Source organism: Barbus barbus (assembly GCF_936440315.1).
Source record: "Barbus barbus genome assembly, chromosome: 32".
In the NCBI taxonomy this organism is placed as follows: domain Eukaryota; kingdom Metazoa; phylum Chordata; class Actinopteri; order Cypriniformes; family Cyprinidae; genus Barbus; species Barbus barbus.
This window is the reverse complement of record NC_136760.1, coordinates 12457243-12476427: the sequence shown is the minus strand read 5'-3', so window position 1 is coordinate 12476427 and position 19185 is coordinate 12457243. Positions and strand designations below refer to the sequence as shown.

At 36.1% G+C, this 19185-nt stretch overlaps 1 protein-coding gene across 1 annotated transcript; it reads left to right on the top strand.

Annotated features, from left to right (window-relative positions):
• Nucleotides 1–1440: 1440 nt before the first annotated feature.
• On the top strand, nucleotides 1441–18919 carry LOC306852002 (VPS35 endosomal protein-sorting factor-like). Its single transcript, XM_079388566.1, has 30 exons — nucleotides 1441–1502; nucleotides 1934–2033; nucleotides 2572–2751; nucleotides 2967–3074; nucleotides 3160–3184; nucleotides 3714–3790; nucleotides 3875–4003; nucleotides 4183–4267; nucleotides 4506–4562; nucleotides 4648–4744; nucleotides 5762–5809; nucleotides 5893–5986; nucleotides 6187–6387; nucleotides 7885–7931; nucleotides 8720–8831; nucleotides 8919–9035; nucleotides 9156–9209; nucleotides 9299–9379; nucleotides 9458–9520; nucleotides 10401–10486; nucleotides 10618–10698; nucleotides 10790–10853; nucleotides 11272–11370; nucleotides 12991–13068; nucleotides 13251–13365; nucleotides 15832–15971; nucleotides 16048–16213; nucleotides 16312–16430; nucleotides 17312–17458; nucleotides 17527–18919. Exons 1-30 carry the CDS (start codon nucleotides 1486–1488, stop codon nucleotides 17623–17625), a joined length of 2886 nt encoding a protein of 961 aa, XP_079244692.1. The 5' UTR covers nucleotides 1441–1485; the 3' UTR covers nucleotides 17626–18919.
• Nucleotides 18920–19185: the final 266 nt, after the last annotated feature.

Genomic DNA, 19185 nt, shown 5'->3' with positions numbered 1-19185 from the left:
TGATAAGTTTGTGCTGACAAACTGTTTTGAACCACTGATACAAACTCCAAAAACACTTGTTCAATATGATATCACACCTTTTTCTTCTTTGATTTATTTAGTTTATTGGCTTCTTCATTCTAGAGAGCATTTGATTGGACAAAAAATAGTAGTATTACTTAGTATTACTTAACTATTTTTGACCTGTGACCATAAATGTTAACACAATAAATGTATATTTCTTCTACCAGTTAGCAAAAATGCCCCTCAAACTATTAACATCAAACAGTTAAAACATCAACAGTTCCATATTCTTGTTCAAAATAAACTTTGGCCATTTGTTTCTAATGTTGGGATTTTTAGGAAGGGTCTGCAGAGATGTAGGTGCTACACACAAGGTTTGACAGACTTACCACACATTACACTTTCATTTAACACATTTAACTCTCTCATTTTGCACTTGTAATAATAACACATTTTTCCATTTCGGAGTAGTCATATCTACAGTATATTGCCAAAAGTATTGGGTCGCCCCTTCTAATGAACATGTTTGACTACTTTAATTTATGAGTAAAAATCTTAATGTTTAAGCATATAATTATATTCTAGGGAATTGTGTGCTTCTAATTTTTTAGCAACAGTTTGGACAGGACCCTTTTCTATTCTAACATGACAGTGTCTCTGTGTATAAGGCACGGTTCAAAAAGACATGATTGATTCAGTGTGGAAAAACTTGACTGGTCTGCAGAAATCCAAGTCCTAATCCCAGCTGAACACCTCTGGTGTGACTTTATATGCAGACCTTGAGCCAAAAACTCATCACCAAACATGAGTTTTGGTCCACTGGATGGACCGAAGTTCTGTTAAACCAATAGGTGTATTCATTCTGACATCACACATTTGCAAAAGTTAAAAACAAGCAGTTTTTGTAGCTTTGTCCTAATAAATGTTGTTTTATTTTTTTGTACTGATGAAGAAGCTTTGGGCTCTGAAAGTTGGAGTTTAAGGTTCATGCTAATAAGTAACACCGCTAACAGTACAGCTACTACACTACAGATTTCTACCAGATTTCTTTGTATGGATGTAATGATCAGGGACAAAGGGATGTGGTTCTGATTAATAGAAAGGTACAATTAGAATAGCAAGGCACTGACTAGGTACATTTGGAGTGTCCTTATTACACGTTATATATAATAACAGTAAAGCAACCAACTAACCCTCTATTCTCATTACTCCTTTGTGTAATCGCACTGTAACAAGCACACATTAAAATAAAGTGGAACCAAACCATAATTTTGTTTGAGACAGAAGATTTAGATTTTAATGAAAGCCAAGAGCACACATTACTGATGACGGGAGCAGTGAACCTACCTTATTATTTTTATGTTTTTATTATCTTGTTTTTGTGTTTGACTTGAAAACGTGCACATGACACATTGGTGACTTTTATTATGACACCACGACTCTTATGTCGAACACTTCGCGATCATATGACACTGATTGAGCATGGCTTCAGTTCAGTGGTAAGAAATGTTTACATTTTAAGGCATTTATGACGGTGTCAAACTCTAACGCGACGTTTTTGATGAATAATGATGAAAATGCACTTTGTAATCTGTACTAGCGATTAATCATTGCTGTAGACTAGAGGAAGGTGTACTGTTATGACAGTAAAGTGATGGCATTCAATTGTAATGCTGTTACTTTGATAAACACCATGATATTGCATAAAAAAGTCGAATACAACGATATTTACCTAAAGCAAACAAATATGGTATGGTATTTTTACCACGATAATGCCATTCTTTTGGTCATGTCCAACAACACAATATATGGTGGTATCATGGTCCCATGTCCTGAAATAAAATATTACGTGGTCATTTTTGGTATTTGTTAGCGTCTCCAGCACTGTGTTTTTCATCCTCGTGTATTAATATGTTTGTGTTCTGCACAGGCACTCTCGCGCTCGGAAATATGAGAGTGAGTTGCAGATGTGTCGTTTGGAGGTTTCAGCAGTGGAGTTCAGTGACTGTCATCCACTTAAAGCAGTCACGGTAACGTTACATCTACAGCTATCATTAATGTCCATTAAATGCTTTCATAAAAAAACTAAATAAATGCTGTTATCTTGTTTTTAGAGTTTCAGTCCTCTTCGAGTAAACAGGGTGTGTGTTCATCAAAAATATGTATTCTCCTCAAATTTATATTTAAGGAAAATACTTGATTTAAATTCTATTTAAGTTGTGTCAGATGAGGCATCTGACTGTTTAAAAGAAACTGAGAATGGAAGGGCATGTTTATATTATTGTACTTTTTCAGTGTTTGATAAAAAAAAAAACACATACACAGCTAGTAGACTACTTTGCGATATGCTGTTCCATTTAGAACAGCGGTAATCCAGTTTTGGCTAATTCCAGATAGCAAAATTTGGGATTTCTAAATCTGGATTATTCGGATCCACATGAAACTAACTGGGGCCAAGTGTATTCTTGATCAAGACACCAAAGTTCTGATTCTGCCAAGAAGATTGAATGTGAAATAAGTGAACTGTAAAATACTTTGGACAGAAGTCATTTAATGAATTTAATTCAGGTGACAGATTCTAAATCTCGCCGTGGTGGGCGGAAAGGCAGCACTTCCTCCTCATCTTCCTCCTCCTGTAGTTCTGTGGCTCCAGATCCTCTCAGCTCAATGTTGGATGGAACCGATCCTCTGTCTCTCTTCGCTGCGGCGTCTGAGACACCAACTCTCCCACACAGCATCTCTGCTGGGGTAAAATTCACAACATTCAAAAAAGTGCTCAATTATTACCATATGAAAGTACCAAAGGTACTTATAAAAAATCTCATGGTGTGAATAAATATTATTGAATTTTAATTATGTATATATGTAATTTTTATTTAAAATATGTATGTCTTATCTGTTCATGGTTAGAATGATGTGACTGAGCACACATTTATGAAACATTTGTTACTATTTTGTTTTAGGAGCTGGGACGGAAACGTGAGGAGGAAGTGGGCTCAGACTTTGAGCCGTGGTCATCTAAACGTGGAGAGATCTTGTCTAGGTTCACCACCACAGAGAAACTGTCTATAGTAGGTGCAGCGCTTTACAGCTCTCACTCATCCTGTCAGTCTTTACTTCTGACAGATGATAATGAAACTTTTATTTCTCTTACAGAATCTCTTCATGGGTTCAGACAAGAGTGAGTTCATCAGAAAGTCAGATCCTCCATTAAATCTCCATTCATTTTCAATTTTTTACATATGTTACATATTTAAAAAATAATTGAGGATTGGTAACTGACATACATTTGAATCAATTTATTATTATCATTATTATATTATTATTGTTATAACTTTTATTATGTTACAATTTATTATTTTATATATCGGTCCGTTTTATATTTAAAAATAGAGGACTTGAGACTTGATGTTTGTTTTCAAAATTCCACATTTAATTTTTTCATTTTTTAATAAATAATTGAAGAATGGTACCTGCCATACAAAATGGAAATCCATCCTTGCATCTCTAAAATACTAAAATTAAGTACTAACTTACTAATTTCATCCTGACCATTCCTGAGAAAATAATAGCTATCACTGTGGCGTGTGTGTGCTGCTTCACAACAGTCTGTTAAATTATTGGTATTATTATTATTTTTTTACCCGAGTAATGACATTGACAAACTTCAGTAGACATAGTAGACATTAAATAGTTTGGTTTGTGTTAAGATAAAGCATCCAGTCCCAGCTCAGCGGTGTCAGAGAAGGTGCGCACTCGTCTGGAGGAGCTGGACGACCTGGAGGAGGTGGGTCTTGTCTGGAGATGTGTTGTGCTTTACTGTTTGTTGGTAGACATGTTAATGAATATGTGGTGTATTGTGTGCGCTCAGGGGTCCCAGAGGGAGCTGTTGAACCTGTCCCAGCAGGACTATGTCAACCGCATTGAAGAGCTCAACCAGTCTCTGAAGGAAGCTTGGGGTTCAGACCAGAAAGTCAAAGCCCTAAAAATTGTCATTCAGGTATGAAGACCTGTTAACACATAAACCAGCAGTATACACGCAAGTGACATTTCAAGCCAAAATAATCTATTAACTTTAATAATGCACATTTTTGGTCTTCTTGTGAATGATTCATCAGTGCAGAAAAAAAACTTAATATAATGATGTGCTTTTCTTTCCACATTATTTTTGTGTCTCAGTGCTCCAAGCTGCTCTCCGATACATCAGTAATTCAGTTCTACCCCAGCAAGTTTGTTCTCATCACAGATATCCTGGACACCTTCGGTAAGTGTTGCTCATGTCAATAATCGTTCTGTTAATTCTTATTTTACTGACAACATAACCCCCCCCCCCCCCCCCCCCATTCTGCAGTAAAAGCTTCTTAACTTTATAAATGACAAGCTTTATCATTTATTTTCTTCACTGCTAATCATTTTTAATTAACATGAAGAGTGTATTTAAATGCAGCAAGATAATAGTAAAATGTTTGTTTGTTACTCTTGGTGATGTCATGTGTGTACAGGTGGTCTGGTGTATGACAGGATCTGGTCCATGTGTGCTGACCCTCATCCTCTACAAGGTAAAAAAAAAATGCATCGCAACTCAGCATATTCTTTTACCATCTCTGTGACTTTGTTGATGTCATTTCTCAATGTCGTTTTCAGAATCGTTCTCCGCTGATGATGTGAATGACACAGCCAAAGAGACGTGCCTCAATTGGTTCTTTAAAGTCGCCTCCATCAGAGAGCTTGTCCCTCGATTGTATCTTTTCAGAAGGATTTTGACTCACTTTCCCATGTTCTTATTTCAGTATTTAAGCTTTTTCAATAATTCATATGTTTTGTTGACGCAAAAAAATGATTAAATTAATTAAGTGTAATTACTGTTTATGATGTTTTAATGATTAAGCCTGTGAAGCCTGACATATGAAATAGTCTGAAATATATATATATATATATATATATATATATATATATATATATACACTGAACAAAATTATAAATGCAACACTTTAGTTTTTGCCCCCATTTTTCATGAGCTGAACTCAAAGATCTAAGACTTTTTCTATGTACACAAAAAGCCTATTTCGCTCAAATATTGTTCACAAATCTGTCTAAATCTGTGTTAGTGAGCACTTCTCCTTTGCTGAGATAATCCATCCACATCACAGGTGTGGCATATCAAGATGCTGATGCTTTAGGCTGGCCACAATAAAAGGCCACTCTAAAATGTGCAGATATTTAAATGCTTAGTTTTATGATATGAGTTATACATTTATAATTTTATATAAGCAATACAATGATTATTGAGAGATAAATGTTCCTCAAAAGCTTGATCTCATATTTGATGCTCACATTTTAAGATGATTTCTTCAAAACTTTATAAATGAATAATAAAGTAAACCTAAGTTGCTTCAATCTAGTATTCATCTTGAAATATTACTACTAATAAAAAAAGTTATTCTTATGTTTACTTTATAAAAGTCAGTAAAAATTTTAGGGCCAAAAGGCAATAAAATTACAATAAAAGGCCTTTTTGTTGCAAAAAAAGTATGAACTATCGATCAGATGACAGAAGGCATACAGAAGATTGTGAAAAATGTGTTTTGATCATGCTAATAATTTGAAGGCCTTAGAAATTTGCGTATACAATTTGATAGTCAGCTTTATAGGATCATGGTTATGAGAGACTATTGAAACTATTAAACTATTGAAAAAAATAACATAAATGCGAATTGAACCCCAAGAATGTAATTGCAGACCCTTGACTTTAGCTCAGATATGTTGAAGCTGCTCTTCTGAAATGCAACCGCTTCTTGACAAAGTCGTAAGTATCTGAGCAATGCAACACTTCTGTTCATGCAGGTTGGTATTTTCATTGGTTACCGATGTCCTCTTTCTGTCCTTTAGTGGGATTCAGGAGACGCTGCAGAGACTGACAGCGATGATCAGAGGAATAGGAGACCCACTGGTGGCTGTATATGCACGCGCGTATTTATGCAGGGTGTGAAGAATAATATTATCGGACATTATTATATTGTTAATAATATCATCCGATTATATTCTTTATTTTGGCAGGTTTTCCCTACAACTTCTACTTTTTTGTTATAATGTGGTGTTTGACGCTTTCAGCTGATGCATAGATCAGATTCAAATGAAGGAGTCACCCGAGCCATAGACTCTAGCTCTCTATCTTTCTCTCAGGTGGGGATGAAGGTGGCTCCGCATCTGAAGGACAGTCTCAGTAATAATTTCTTCGACCTGCTGGCCTCATTCCGTCAGATTCATGGTGAAAGTGTGCAGAATCAGCTGGTGCTGCAGCGGGTAGAGATTCCCATCTATCTGACCCTCTATTCTCCTGCAATACACTGGATCCTGCAGTGTGTGGCATACAGAGCGCCAGAGGTACATATATACACTCCACTCAGAGGAAATGCTTGACTAATTGTTTAATTTTCAATTAATCCTGCATTCATTTCAAAGTCAGACATGGAATATTCCTACCAGATAACTCAACTTCTGCCCATAATGGTGTTCCACTGCATGTTTGGAGGATGTGTAAGGATGACAGCACTACTATTAGCTTTTCAGATGTTTGATTGTCAACCAAAAATCAAAACCAAACCACAATGTGCGATGCTTGCATCTGACCTGCAGGTGTATGATTATCAACAAAGAAGATTATTGCTTTGTGTTAGTACTGTTTTACAGTACATACCTGTCTATGCAGACGTATGCTATTGGCCACAGTGTTCATGTGACAGCATGTTCATTGCTGCATTTCAGTACAGTTGTACATTTCTACACAAGATTCCAAGTTGCGTTCTGTTCCATTGAAAACTTTGACTCTCTGAGTTAAATGGAATGCATTGTAACACTGGGAACCAAGGTCTGAAATTAATAGGGCCTCGTGATCGCAGAAGTCGGTTAACTTGTAACGAACTGAAGTCACTAATCACTTCAGTGATGGAAGTAGGTCTTTGTTTTCTGTATATAATTTAAACTTTTTTTGATGCTACGATAACCAATTTAAAGTCTTGATCGTAAAAAAGCAAAAAAACTCATTCATAATGTTTTTCAGCTGGTTTAGTCTCTGTAGACTTTAAGAATATGACATGCCGTTTCCCCGCACAAAAAAGTTTTGTATGTATTCTGATAATCAACTATAATAATCAACAATAATAATTTTTGTTCAAATCATCTTTGTAATGACTTTTTTATATTTAATTTGTATACTTTATGTAGGCTGTTTAAAATTACGTTAATCTCATCTCATTTATATGCATTTGTCTCCTTTGAACAGCATCAAAGACTATAGAATACCCAAGACATTTCACTCAGAAAAATGCAACTCTCAATATGGCCGCTCGATTGAACGAAGCCTCAACTTCTGAGCAAAAGAGCCAATCCCTAATCGGTAAAGTCAGCGCATCACTGCAGCTGCCATTAGAAGTCCCATTTGCTATAGAAACAGTAAGGTTTCTGAGACGTGCGCCAAAGATTGCTAATGCACATTGGCTGGTCTGGCCTTAGAAACAAGCTTTTTTTAATGCTATTTGAGCAAAATAAATAGTTGTCAGAATTCATTGGTGATTTCACATATGAAATTTAATCGTAAGCTTGTTGAACAGTTTTGGAGAATTTGATGTTTCACCATTCAAGTGACATGACTTGCCTTAAAGGGACTTTGGCAGCATTAAACAGTCTGTGCAAATAAACATGCCATGTTAGATGCAGCTTCTGCACCACTTTGGCATTGTAAAGATGACTTTTGTTGTTGTTGATCCTGTTTTATTGGTAACAGCCTAAAGTATTCTAATTTATTGAATTAATTGATTCAGTTTAAGTATTTATTTATTTAAGATTTATAGGTTAATTATTATTTTTGTTTGTCTTTTAAAGGTTCTGCTTACAGAGATGATGGACAGATGCAAGAAGCTGGGCAACAAGTAAGATATGCTAACTCTACTGACCATGCATCTCTATGAACCCATTCCTTCCAACTTCAAAACAATTTTTAATTGTTCAGATGGCATGAGATAAGTGACCAAAAATTATTAAGCTTAAAACTTAAGCTTAAGACTCATTGTGAATAGTGTTGGTGTCTTGTTGTTAAATCGCATTGGACTTTGTAAGAGACAGACATTCTTGATAATTAGTGATGCTTACTTAGGGAAGAATACATATTAGTATTGCTCATACTTATGAATTTCTTAAGACTGAATATTAAACTTCAGCATGTAATTCTTGAATTGGTTGTGCTATGCACAGGAATGATGCCTTTTAATGTGTTTTGTTGAAAAGAGAGTGACTTGCAGATTTTAGCCTAGCAGATGGACGAAAAAAATCAAAAAGCCTAAAAAAGGTGAAAAAAACCCCATTATCATAGAAACTTGGTGGTGGGTGCTTTTGACCAGTAAGCGACCACCCCAAACAAACTAGCATTGTGGTTGTGACTTTTGCATGGCCATGCATCTTCATAAAATGTAAAAATCTAGTACTGAATTCACAACTGCAGCATTTATGTTTGAATTACTGTTGAAGCTTTCCTGTAGCTCAAATAGTAGAGCATGGCGCTAGCAACTCCAAGGTCATGGGTTCGATTCCCAGGGAAAGCAAGAGCTGATAAAAATGTAAAAAAAAAACTGTAACTTGAATGCAATGTAAGTCGCTTTGGATAAAAGCGTCTGCTAAATGCGTAAATGTAAATGTGCAATATTCATTCATTTCTCCATAGTGCTCTCCTGCTGAACTCTGTCATGTGGGCATTCCGGGCAGAATTTGTTGCAACAAGAGCAACAGACTTTATTGGCATGATCAAAGACTGTGATGAAGCTGGATTTCCCAAGGTAACAAAACACACATCTACAGTCTACAGACAGGCCAAAAGCTTAGGGTCTATTTCATAGTTTATATTCATGTTTGTATTTTTCCAGCACCTGTTGTTTGCGTCTCTGGGTCGCAGTCTGTCCTGTGCTGACCCTCCAGAGAGTGAGAGACTCTCCGTACTCAACGAAGCTTGGAAGGTCATCACTAAAGTGCGCAGTCCAAGGGTAAACACCTCTGTTGATCTCTGAATGTTTTAAAGCATGCAGTATAGAAAGAGAATATGTAATATGAATTGAGCACAAAATTGAATAAAATCCACATGTACTGCGTGTTCTTCAACTCAGGATTACATCAACTGTGCTGAGATCTGGGTGGAGTTTACCTGCCGTCACTTCACAGTGAGTTATCTGCTCTCTTTAGCTGAGATTTTTAAAAAATGTTTTGTCTTTTTTTTTTTTTACATGTTGTTTCAATTTGTTCCTCATAGAAACGGGAGGTGAACACGGTTCTTGCCGATATCATCAAACACATGACTCCAGACAGAGCTTTTGAGGATGCATATCCACAGGTGCGCAAAAAACATACATATCATGATGTCAGATGGTTCTGATGAACTCGTGGCAATTCATTCCTTTGTGTGTTTTAGCTGCAGTCAGTGATAAAGAAGATCCTCACCTACTTCCATGACTTCTCAGTGCTCTTCTCAATGGTATGACTACAGCAAAAACTGACCTTTAGCAGAACTGTACTCCATTCAGATTATAATTGAGATTACCAGGCCTTGAATTTGAATCATACAGAATTGTAATCTGGATTTAAATGGAACTGCTGTTAGAACAGAATCTTTTAATTTATGACAAATGGTCTGTGAAATGGAGAAATAAACTATAAAAAAGATTTAAAAATGACATTTTTACAATTAACTTTGGTCACACTTTGTTTTAAGGTCCAGTTCCCGCCATTAACTATGACTTTTGCCTCAAACTCCTAATTTGCTGGTAATTAATAATTAGGTAGTTGTTAAATTTAGGTATTGGGTAGGATTAGAGATGTAGAATATGGTCATGCAGAATATTTGCTTTATAAGTACTAATAAATAATAGCCAATATGTTAATAATAGGCATGCTAATAAACAACTAGTTAATAGTGAGAATTGGTCCCTATACTAAAGTGTTACCTTTACTTATTTTTGTTGCTGTTATAGCTAAATTAAAATATATCTGTTTTAGTTACTGTTATTTTGACAGTGCTAAACATAGCTTAGAGAAACATGTTTCAGTTGAGAAAATGCATTCTACATATCAGGTAATAAATAGGCATCATTTTTCAAATTAATTACACTAATTATTATTTGTTGAGAGTTTGACTAATGAAATTCTTCCGTTTTGTGTTGAATTTCTATCCATTTCTTCTTATTGTCATTGCAAATCAGATTTAACTTTAACATCCTTTCTTGACCAATGCATCACAAATTCCTTCAAATTTTGTCCAAAATAAATACTTAGTAATCTCAATAAATATGAGTAGGAATCTCAAATAAAGTAGGATGATCATAAAAATGCTGATGTATAATGTTTGATGATTGCAGGAGAAGTTCTTGCCCTTTCTGGACATGTTCCAGAAAGACAGTGTGAGGGTGGAGGTGTGTAAATCCATCATGGAGGTCTTTATCAGGTATGTTTGTCACTCACTATTCAGTATTAGAACAACTCCTCCTCTGTGTAGCTATACAAGTGTTCGGATAATTCTAGCTTTAGTTACAAGGTTTCTGTCTTAGTTGAGGCTGATGTTTTTTCTGTTCATAGACACCAGCAGGAACCAACGAGAGATCCAGTCATCCTTAACGCACTGCTGCACATCTGTAAGACCATGCATGACTCTGTCAAGTGAGTGAGCTGTTTGTTATAGTGTCTCACTATTAATGCAGAATTAGAGAGTGTTACATTGACATGTTTGCATGTGGTTTTTGTGTTGTAGTGCTCTAACTCTAGATGATGAGAAAAGAGCTCTGTCTCTGCTGATCAATGGATTTATTCGTATGGTGAGTCCATGTCTTACAATACATCTTATAATCAATCATCAAAAAAGATGAAATTGAAAAGTAGTTGTCTATTTTTAGAGCTCAACTGACACAAATATGAACTGGAATCATGTGTATTTCAGGACAGTCAAACCAGAATTTAAAAAATGGTTCTTTTCTAGGAATCACATACGGCATCATAAATTCATCTAGTTAAATCTCATGAAAATTGCCATATATCAAGAGCTTGGTAATATTTAACCAACGAATAAAAAAAAAAGAATAAAAAGATTATATTTTTTTATAAACTTGCAAAAAAATAAATAGTGATATTATTTAAACTGTAAACTTTTATGGTCAGAGTCAGCAACTACAACATAAACGTATATAGTTTGTTTCACTGATTTTTAAAAATATTTTGGTCCTTTTTTTTAATCAGGTATCATTTGGGAGGGACTTTGAGCAGCAGTTGAGTTTCTGTGTGGAAGCCAGAGCAACTTTCTGTAATCTGGAGCCCGTCATCATTCACCTGATTCATGTGAGCAGCCTGTGTTCTAATGTGTTATGATTTTATACCAGGGACCTTTCTATAAGCTTGAAGTGTCCCCTGAGATTAATTGAATATTTCAATCATTTAAAAACACATTTGCATGTTCACGGTAATCTAATGTTGGTTAATGTTCACATGACATGCAGGTAAACACGCGCACACACACAAATATATACAGAAAGAAATATATATATACCGATGTTGTTCAATGCATAAAGTATGGTTTAAAAACAAAACAAAAACTTGATCGGTTCACTCCTAACAGAATCGGTATTTGAATGTTTCTGTTCCTGTGTTCCTCTGTTTTATTACTGTTCCAAAACTGTTTTGAGTAGAAAAATACTGGTTAATAACGTTATTTTCTTTACTTTTTAATAATGGATAAAAAAATAATAAAAAAAACGCTACTCAAGCGTTTTGAGAGGAAAAACAGTCTAAATTAGTAGGCTGTACGTCACATTTTATTATTACATTCAGAATGTAGGCTAAAATACCGGTAAATAAAGCAAAATCTTTACAAATATTAGAAACACAATTAGGCTATTTTAGTTTCCTTCTCTCCAAAACAAATCTTCTAAAGTTGTAGCCTATTTAGGCTAAATATAAACGTCAAGCCAAAACGAATTAATTTAAAAAGCGAAACTGAAGCCTACCTCTCTCATAACGTTTTATGTTTCTTTAACTGTATTTTATTTTGATAATGAACAGGCTGCAGTGTCAAGTTAGCAAAAATATGTTGTGTGTGAGGCACCGACACAATCATTGCATTGTTTTCCCAACTGTTACTCCGTAATTTATAGTTTTACCAATGCTGGTTGCTCATACAGATAGAAGCAAAACATCATTCATCATCGATTTCATTTCCGTGAACTTCGGAGCGTGTTATTTACCTAGGATGAATTTACAGCTGAGCGTGGGCATTTCACACATATTTTGTACAGGTTTTATTTTGTTTTGGCAAGTATTTATTTGTTTTGCCTAGAGAAAAACATTGGATTTTGCAACAGACGTGCAACTCATTGTCTCATGCAGTTAATTGATAAACCATTGGTATCGGTCCTATTCATGCTATTTCCGATATGCCGATGGCTTTAAATGAATCAAAAATCGGCCGATAAATATCGGTGGTCAATACATCAGTGCATCCCTAATATATTTATTTAATTTAATTTTGTTTTTATTATGCAATTAATTATTAGCTTTTCATCAACTCCAGTTTGGGAAAAACTGTATTATAGAAAAAGCTCACAATCTGAGTGCATATTTTTGTTATCAGCAAACTGTATTTTCATGTCAGTGTATGTATTCTCACTTATGCATGTATGCATTGTTTTTGTTGTAAATTTATCTCTTCCTCCAAGGTCACTTTGCAGCCTGCATCTCATGCGGCTTGATATCTGTGTTGACACAGCTGTAGTATCTGATCAGGGTCATGATAGAGGATTTATTAAAACACATTATTCATATTCAGTCCTCAACTCTGTTTTAATGTCCCTATGGGTTTTATTGTAGTAACCAGATTGAAACTGCATGCTGTAAAGTCTAACATTAGTCTAATGGAGTGCTGAGGGACTGTCTGTCATGATGATATGAATGTCTCTCTTACAGACGGTGAGTCAGTTAGCCATGGAGACCAGACGTGTAATGAAAGGCAATCACTCACGTAAAACGGCTGCTTTTGTCAGGGTTAGTTTTTTCTGTATCACTTTTACATAATGTTAATGGTTGAATCTTATGAGATACTTTTTCAAGTATTAAATTGTAATTGACAGGCTTTGGGAGATTCCCCCTAATACTACTGGATCCCTGCATTATTCTGTTTTAGCCCATAAATGAGTTTTTGCTGCTTGTTGTGTTTTTATTTGCAGGCATGTGCTGCCTACAGTTTCATCACCATTCCGTCTCTCACCAGTATCTTCAGCCGTCTCAACCTCTATCTGCTCTCTGGAGAGGTAGCACTGGCCAACCAGTGTCTTTCCCAAGGTGAGTGCTGAATCCTCTCTTAGACTGAAGATGCTCTTGTACATCCTTGTTCCAGTCTCTCATTGTGAAGGATAATTCAAATACACTACCATTCACAAGACATAATAATGTTGTGAAATAAAATGTAATTTGTTCCTGTGATAGAACAACAGCCATTACTCCAGTTTTCAGTGTCATATGATCCATCAGAAATCATTTTAATATGCTGATTAACTTAATTTTTTCTTTGCTGCATGATATTTTTGTGGAAACAGTATGGGCGACAATATTCCACCCTGTCTGACCCCGTTTGTCACTAGAAAAGGCTCCGATATTGTCGTGCCCCATCAGTCCCTTGCTTGCTTTTAAAACCAAACTGCTCATCATTGGTAGTAACATATTGCTGAAATCAATCCAGTAATATTATATCGAATACCTTAGACATTACACTGGCTAAGGCAATAGGCCTATAGTTTTCTATGCTAGATTTCCCCTGTTTTGTCCTTAAATACCGGTACCAGCAAGACAGAAAGCATAGAACTGGGCAATGTGCCGTGAATCAACATTCCAGTAAAACATAAGGCTAGTAAGACAACAAGTCTGTGGCTAGCAAATTTCAAATGCTCTGCTGTGATCTGATCTGGGCCACAAGATTTATTCAGAACTAATTTTCCTATAGCAGAAGTTACTTCCTCAACCTTGATAACCTCATTATTAAAAGACACATTCCCAATATTGTAATCGTCACTTTTAACGCAATTGAATAGGTCACTGTAATGCTTTCTCCAAAGATCTGCAATATTTTTAGATACAGTAACCCCCTCAACACTAGAGGGCAGAGGAATTTTGCTAGCATTCATAACTTTAACTTCTTTCCAGAAATCGTGTGTATCATTTTGTAATAATTTTTGAGCCAAAGTCTTCGCTCTGAGAGTATGTTCGTGCCTTTTTATGAAGCAAACAGCATATTTAAACTGTGTGACAGATTGTTTCTTTACATCGCATACAAGGCCATTCCTTGGTTTCCCAGCAGCGACCCAGTTTTTAAAAGCTTCTCTTGCTTGCTGATGGAGTATACTCACATGCTCATTCCATCCTGCTCTAATACTATATTGTTTAGATCTTTTGTTACAAAATGATTTGCTTGCATTGTCTAATACCATCACAATTTCATCATACATGTTACACAAGTCATCATTATGGTTTAAGTTGTCACAATTAATGTTATCACACAAGAATACATCATATGGAATTTGGATATTCCGCAGAGACATGTCAGTCAAGTTGTTATAATACTGCATATCACAGTCTGTGAGCTTAGCCCACTCAACTCTCCCTTCATAGGTATGGTTACCCTTTTTGGTTATCTCAGGTAGTTTTTCTATATTTAACATCATAGAAATAGGCATGTGATCTGTTGCTGCTGTTCCATACAAAATTTCAACATTCACTATACTTTCATGAGCATCAGCAGTGCATATGCAGTGATCCAACCATGAAGTTGTATTCCAGACCTCACTGACATATGTATAGCTGTCAGTTAAATACTGGCCAAACAAAGATTTCACATCAGAAACATCTGCATTCAAATCTCCCATTACATAAATACAAGTACATTCACTCTCTTCAATAAAAGAGCCTACAAAGCAGGGGTTACCAAGTTCGGTCCTGGAGGGCCGGTGTCCTGCAGAGTTTAGCTCCAACCCTAATCAGACACACCTGAAGCAGCTAATCAAGGTCTTACTAGGTATACTTGAAACTTCCAGGCAGGTGTGTTGAGGCAAGCTGGAGCTAAACTCTGCAGGACACCGGCCCTCCAGGATCAAGTTTGATGACCCCTGCTATAAAGGCAAGCCTTTGAATATATTCATCCTCATTACCAGGCCATTCATAGGGTGCATAAACATTCAAAATAATAAAAACATTATTGTTAATGGCGACTTTAATTCCTATACACCAATCAACATTGTCTAATCACTGTGATTACAGGATCATATTTCATATGCCACATAATATCCACTCCACCAGATATTCTGCCATGCATAAACCCCAAACTCAAGTCTGTTGTGGACTCTCCCACCCCATGAAAGTCTCTATTAACAGAGAAAAGTTTGTCCAGATCTTGTTTCGGAAGGAAAGTTTCCTGTATACATAAAATGTGTGTTCTCAAACAGTTTGTCAACAACGAGCCGTCGAGCCTTATCTGCCGCAGTTTGTCCCAAACGCAGACCACAAGTGTTATATGACACGACTCTCATTGTATGTCAATTTAATCTACTGAATAGTGTGGCCCATAGCATAAGAGACTTGATTAAATATGGCGTGTAATATAAGAGTCTTAAAGATTTCAAACTTTCAGATGTTTGTGTCCAAAACTGACCTCAGATCAGTGCAGCCTCTGCCATGATCGGCCAAAGCTGAGTGTGATTGTATGAATTTAATATGGACTGGGAAAACTTCATTTTGATTTCTGTGTTTCTGTGCCAGCGGATGCATTTCTGAAAGCAGCTGTCAGTCTTTTGCCAGAAGTCCCACGAACCATCAGCATTGAGGGTAAACAGCGGTCATCTGAGCCCTTCCTCCTCGACGTCATTAACAACTTCCTGTCCACACTGCTCGTAGTGCCGGTAATACATGCATATATATTTGCAGGAGTGTTTTTGCCTAATCTTGCTAGTGTGATTGTCGACTTGGGTCTCGTAGGATCATCCGGAGCAGGGTGTGCTGTATCTGGTGCGAGGGCTGTTGAATATGGTGCAGGACTACACCTGGGAGGACAACAGTGACGCTAAGATCCGTGTCTACATCAGCGCTTTACCATTACTAGCAGCAATGAGCCAAGAAAGCTATCTTTACACCATTCCTAAAGGTACCGCAGTGAATAAATGCAGACATTTAATAAACACATCAGCTTAATATCTTTCTGACATTGAAGTCTAAATGGAAGCATGTTTGTTCCTGTTGCAGTGGATTCCAATGAAACCCTCTATGGAGGAGATCCTAAGTTCATCGCTGAGATCAACAAGTTGTGTGAGACTCTGATCGGTCAGGTTCTGGATCATTTAAAGGGGCTGGGTCAAGATGAGGTGAAACCGTGTCTCTAAAAGTATCTATACTCTTCAGACATGATCAGACTTTTTTTTTTTAATGTCAAGGTGTAGAAGCTTTTTAAGGTTTTACAAGATAAAATAAGTATGGTGTTCAAAATGAAAGTATTGTGACACTTTATGGTTATCGACAATGGACATTAGAGGTCAAATGATGTATAGTGTTTGTCGATTAATCAGCACTGGTAGTTATCGGTTATCGGTAAAAACCAGCAGCTGAACGTTTTTTTTTTGTTATTGTTGTTTAATTCATCCGTGTTCTTTGTGGCCAGAATTTCTGGGTTCTTCATTGGAAATTTTGGTTCACAGTACAAAAGTGTCCACAGACACTGAAGAAAACGAATTAAAAATGTTGATAAAGATAACGTCGCATATCGTTAGTCATGTTACAATAAATCAAAGTCAATAATTGAACATTTCTGAATCCACCATTTTAAACAGGAAAAAGATGTCGCTTCTGATTCATGAATTCTCATCCAGTAAGCTTTTATTTTAAGGGGTTATGAGTTGTTGCTATAATCATGAGCAGTGTTGTTAATTAAATCCTGTTGTTAATCAAAATGTGTGCATGTGAGAAATGAGTTAGATAATGATTTAAATAAAACTGTCTCTGGATTTCAGCAATCATTGACATTCAAAAGGGAAAAAAAGTTCAGTTGTACTTATTAGTAAAAAGTTAAATTTAATGTTTTTACTTTTATATTTCTCCGTTAGATATTTTCACTTTTAATAGAGTAAAATTTTCATGCAATACCAGTACAACAAAACAATTTGGTGCCACTGTATGTCAGGACAATCAAATATGTGTATTATTATTATCATAGCTATAGGTGTGATATTTCTGTGTTTGTGTGTTTCAGGGAGTGCGCAGACAGGGCAGTCTGGCTTGCTCTCTGTTTGGCTGTCTGTTGGCTCATGGTGATCTACGCAACAACAAACTCAATCAGCTGGCTGTCAACCTGTGGAATCTGAGTCACAAACACGGCTTTTGTGACACACGCACATCGGTTAGTCGTACACACACTCGCATTAGCATTCGGTGGCAAATAATGCCCTGACCTCTCTCTCTCTCCAGGTACGGACTCTGGAGTACATCAAACATCAGGCGCAGCAGGCAGACATGAGCCATCTCTCTGACATGTTGGCACGTCTGTCCCTGCAGTCCAGAGCCTGATGCGCTGATGGAAACATTCCAGTGACAGACTGTCAGAAACCCAGAGATGGTTTGACATTCATATATAGTGTTATTGAAATGATCACCGAAAGTAACCTGTAGTTTGCCATTGGCTCAAACTTCTACACTCTAGTCTAAAATCTAGTCGCGATCGATTATTTGATTATCTATAATGTCAGTTTGTACTTGTTTTTGTACAGTTTGTGTGCCTAACCAGGTATTATGTAATAAAATGTTTTAAATCATGACATCTGGTTGGTTTTGTTTGAGGAGAAAATGACTAGAGATTCAGAACTTCTTTGTGAATTTAGCTGGATCTGAACTGCATGTTGTTACAGGAAAAACATCCCTGTAATTTGTCTTGATAGAAGCTGCTTAAGTTCCATCAACTCCATAATAACAGGTCTTGCTGTATGTATCACAGTGTTATTATAGTATAATTGAATATTACAGTTTTTAATATTTTGTTTTAAACCTGTGAGTTTATTTCTGCTGTTGAACATAAAAGATGATATTTTAATAGTTTATGGTCCCCACTGACTTCCATAGTATGGAAAATATATATGTATAATGGAAGTCCATGGGAGCCAGAAATTGTTTGGTTACCAACATTCTTTTAAAATTTCTTCTTTTGTGTTCAGTAGAAGACCCTGATTTGTCAGCACCACCCTGCTGTAAAATTAATTGTTCAGCATAGTCACAATAAAAACATGGGGATGTTAAAAATCATCACGCTGAACTTTCACAGCCTTGGGTTTATAATCACACTTGCAAACTATTCTAACAAACTTTTGGGGAAAAAAAGTTGAAAGACTGAACGAGCTGTCAAAGCTTGTGGTGGTGTTGTTGAGGTTATTTGGCAGTGGTGTTGCTCATTTGTAGCCTACGTTTAGATTTTTACTTCTGTCAATTCCATTGGTTTCAAAATTGTCTTGATTTGGGAATATGAAGAAAAGTTCTAAGAATCCAACTTTTGTTGGTCACAGAGCTCTTTTAATGCCATAATCCAAAAGCCAATGTTAAAATCCTGTTGTGTTTTTGTTGAGGGGACCAGGGTGATGCTAACTATTGTCAAAATGAATACTTGCAGGTATTATTGCCATTGCTTTGGTGTATTAAGCAGGGTTGAGGAAAGTTACTTTTAAAAAGTAAAGCATTACAATATTGTGTTACTCCCAAAAAAGTAACTTATTGCATATGGAAAAATAATGTTATGTTACGTTTGCGTTACTTTTTCTCATCTGAGATGGGCTTGCTTGTTGTATTGTTGGCAAATGTAAAAACCCTTTCACCCAACAAGTGAAATGAATAAGTCTCAGACTGAAAGAAATGTAAATTCAGCAAAGGTCTGCACTTCCAATTTCTTTCAACATGGGGACAGGAGGACTGAGAGTCAATAAATGGGAAACAGTAACTGGCGTTACTTTGAAAAAGTAACAGATATTGTCCTGTAAATTAACAAGTAATGCGTTATTTTACTAGTTACTTGAAAAAAGGTAATCGGATTACGTAACTTATGTTACCCCCAACACGTATTAACTATTCTGTTATGTTAGTCTC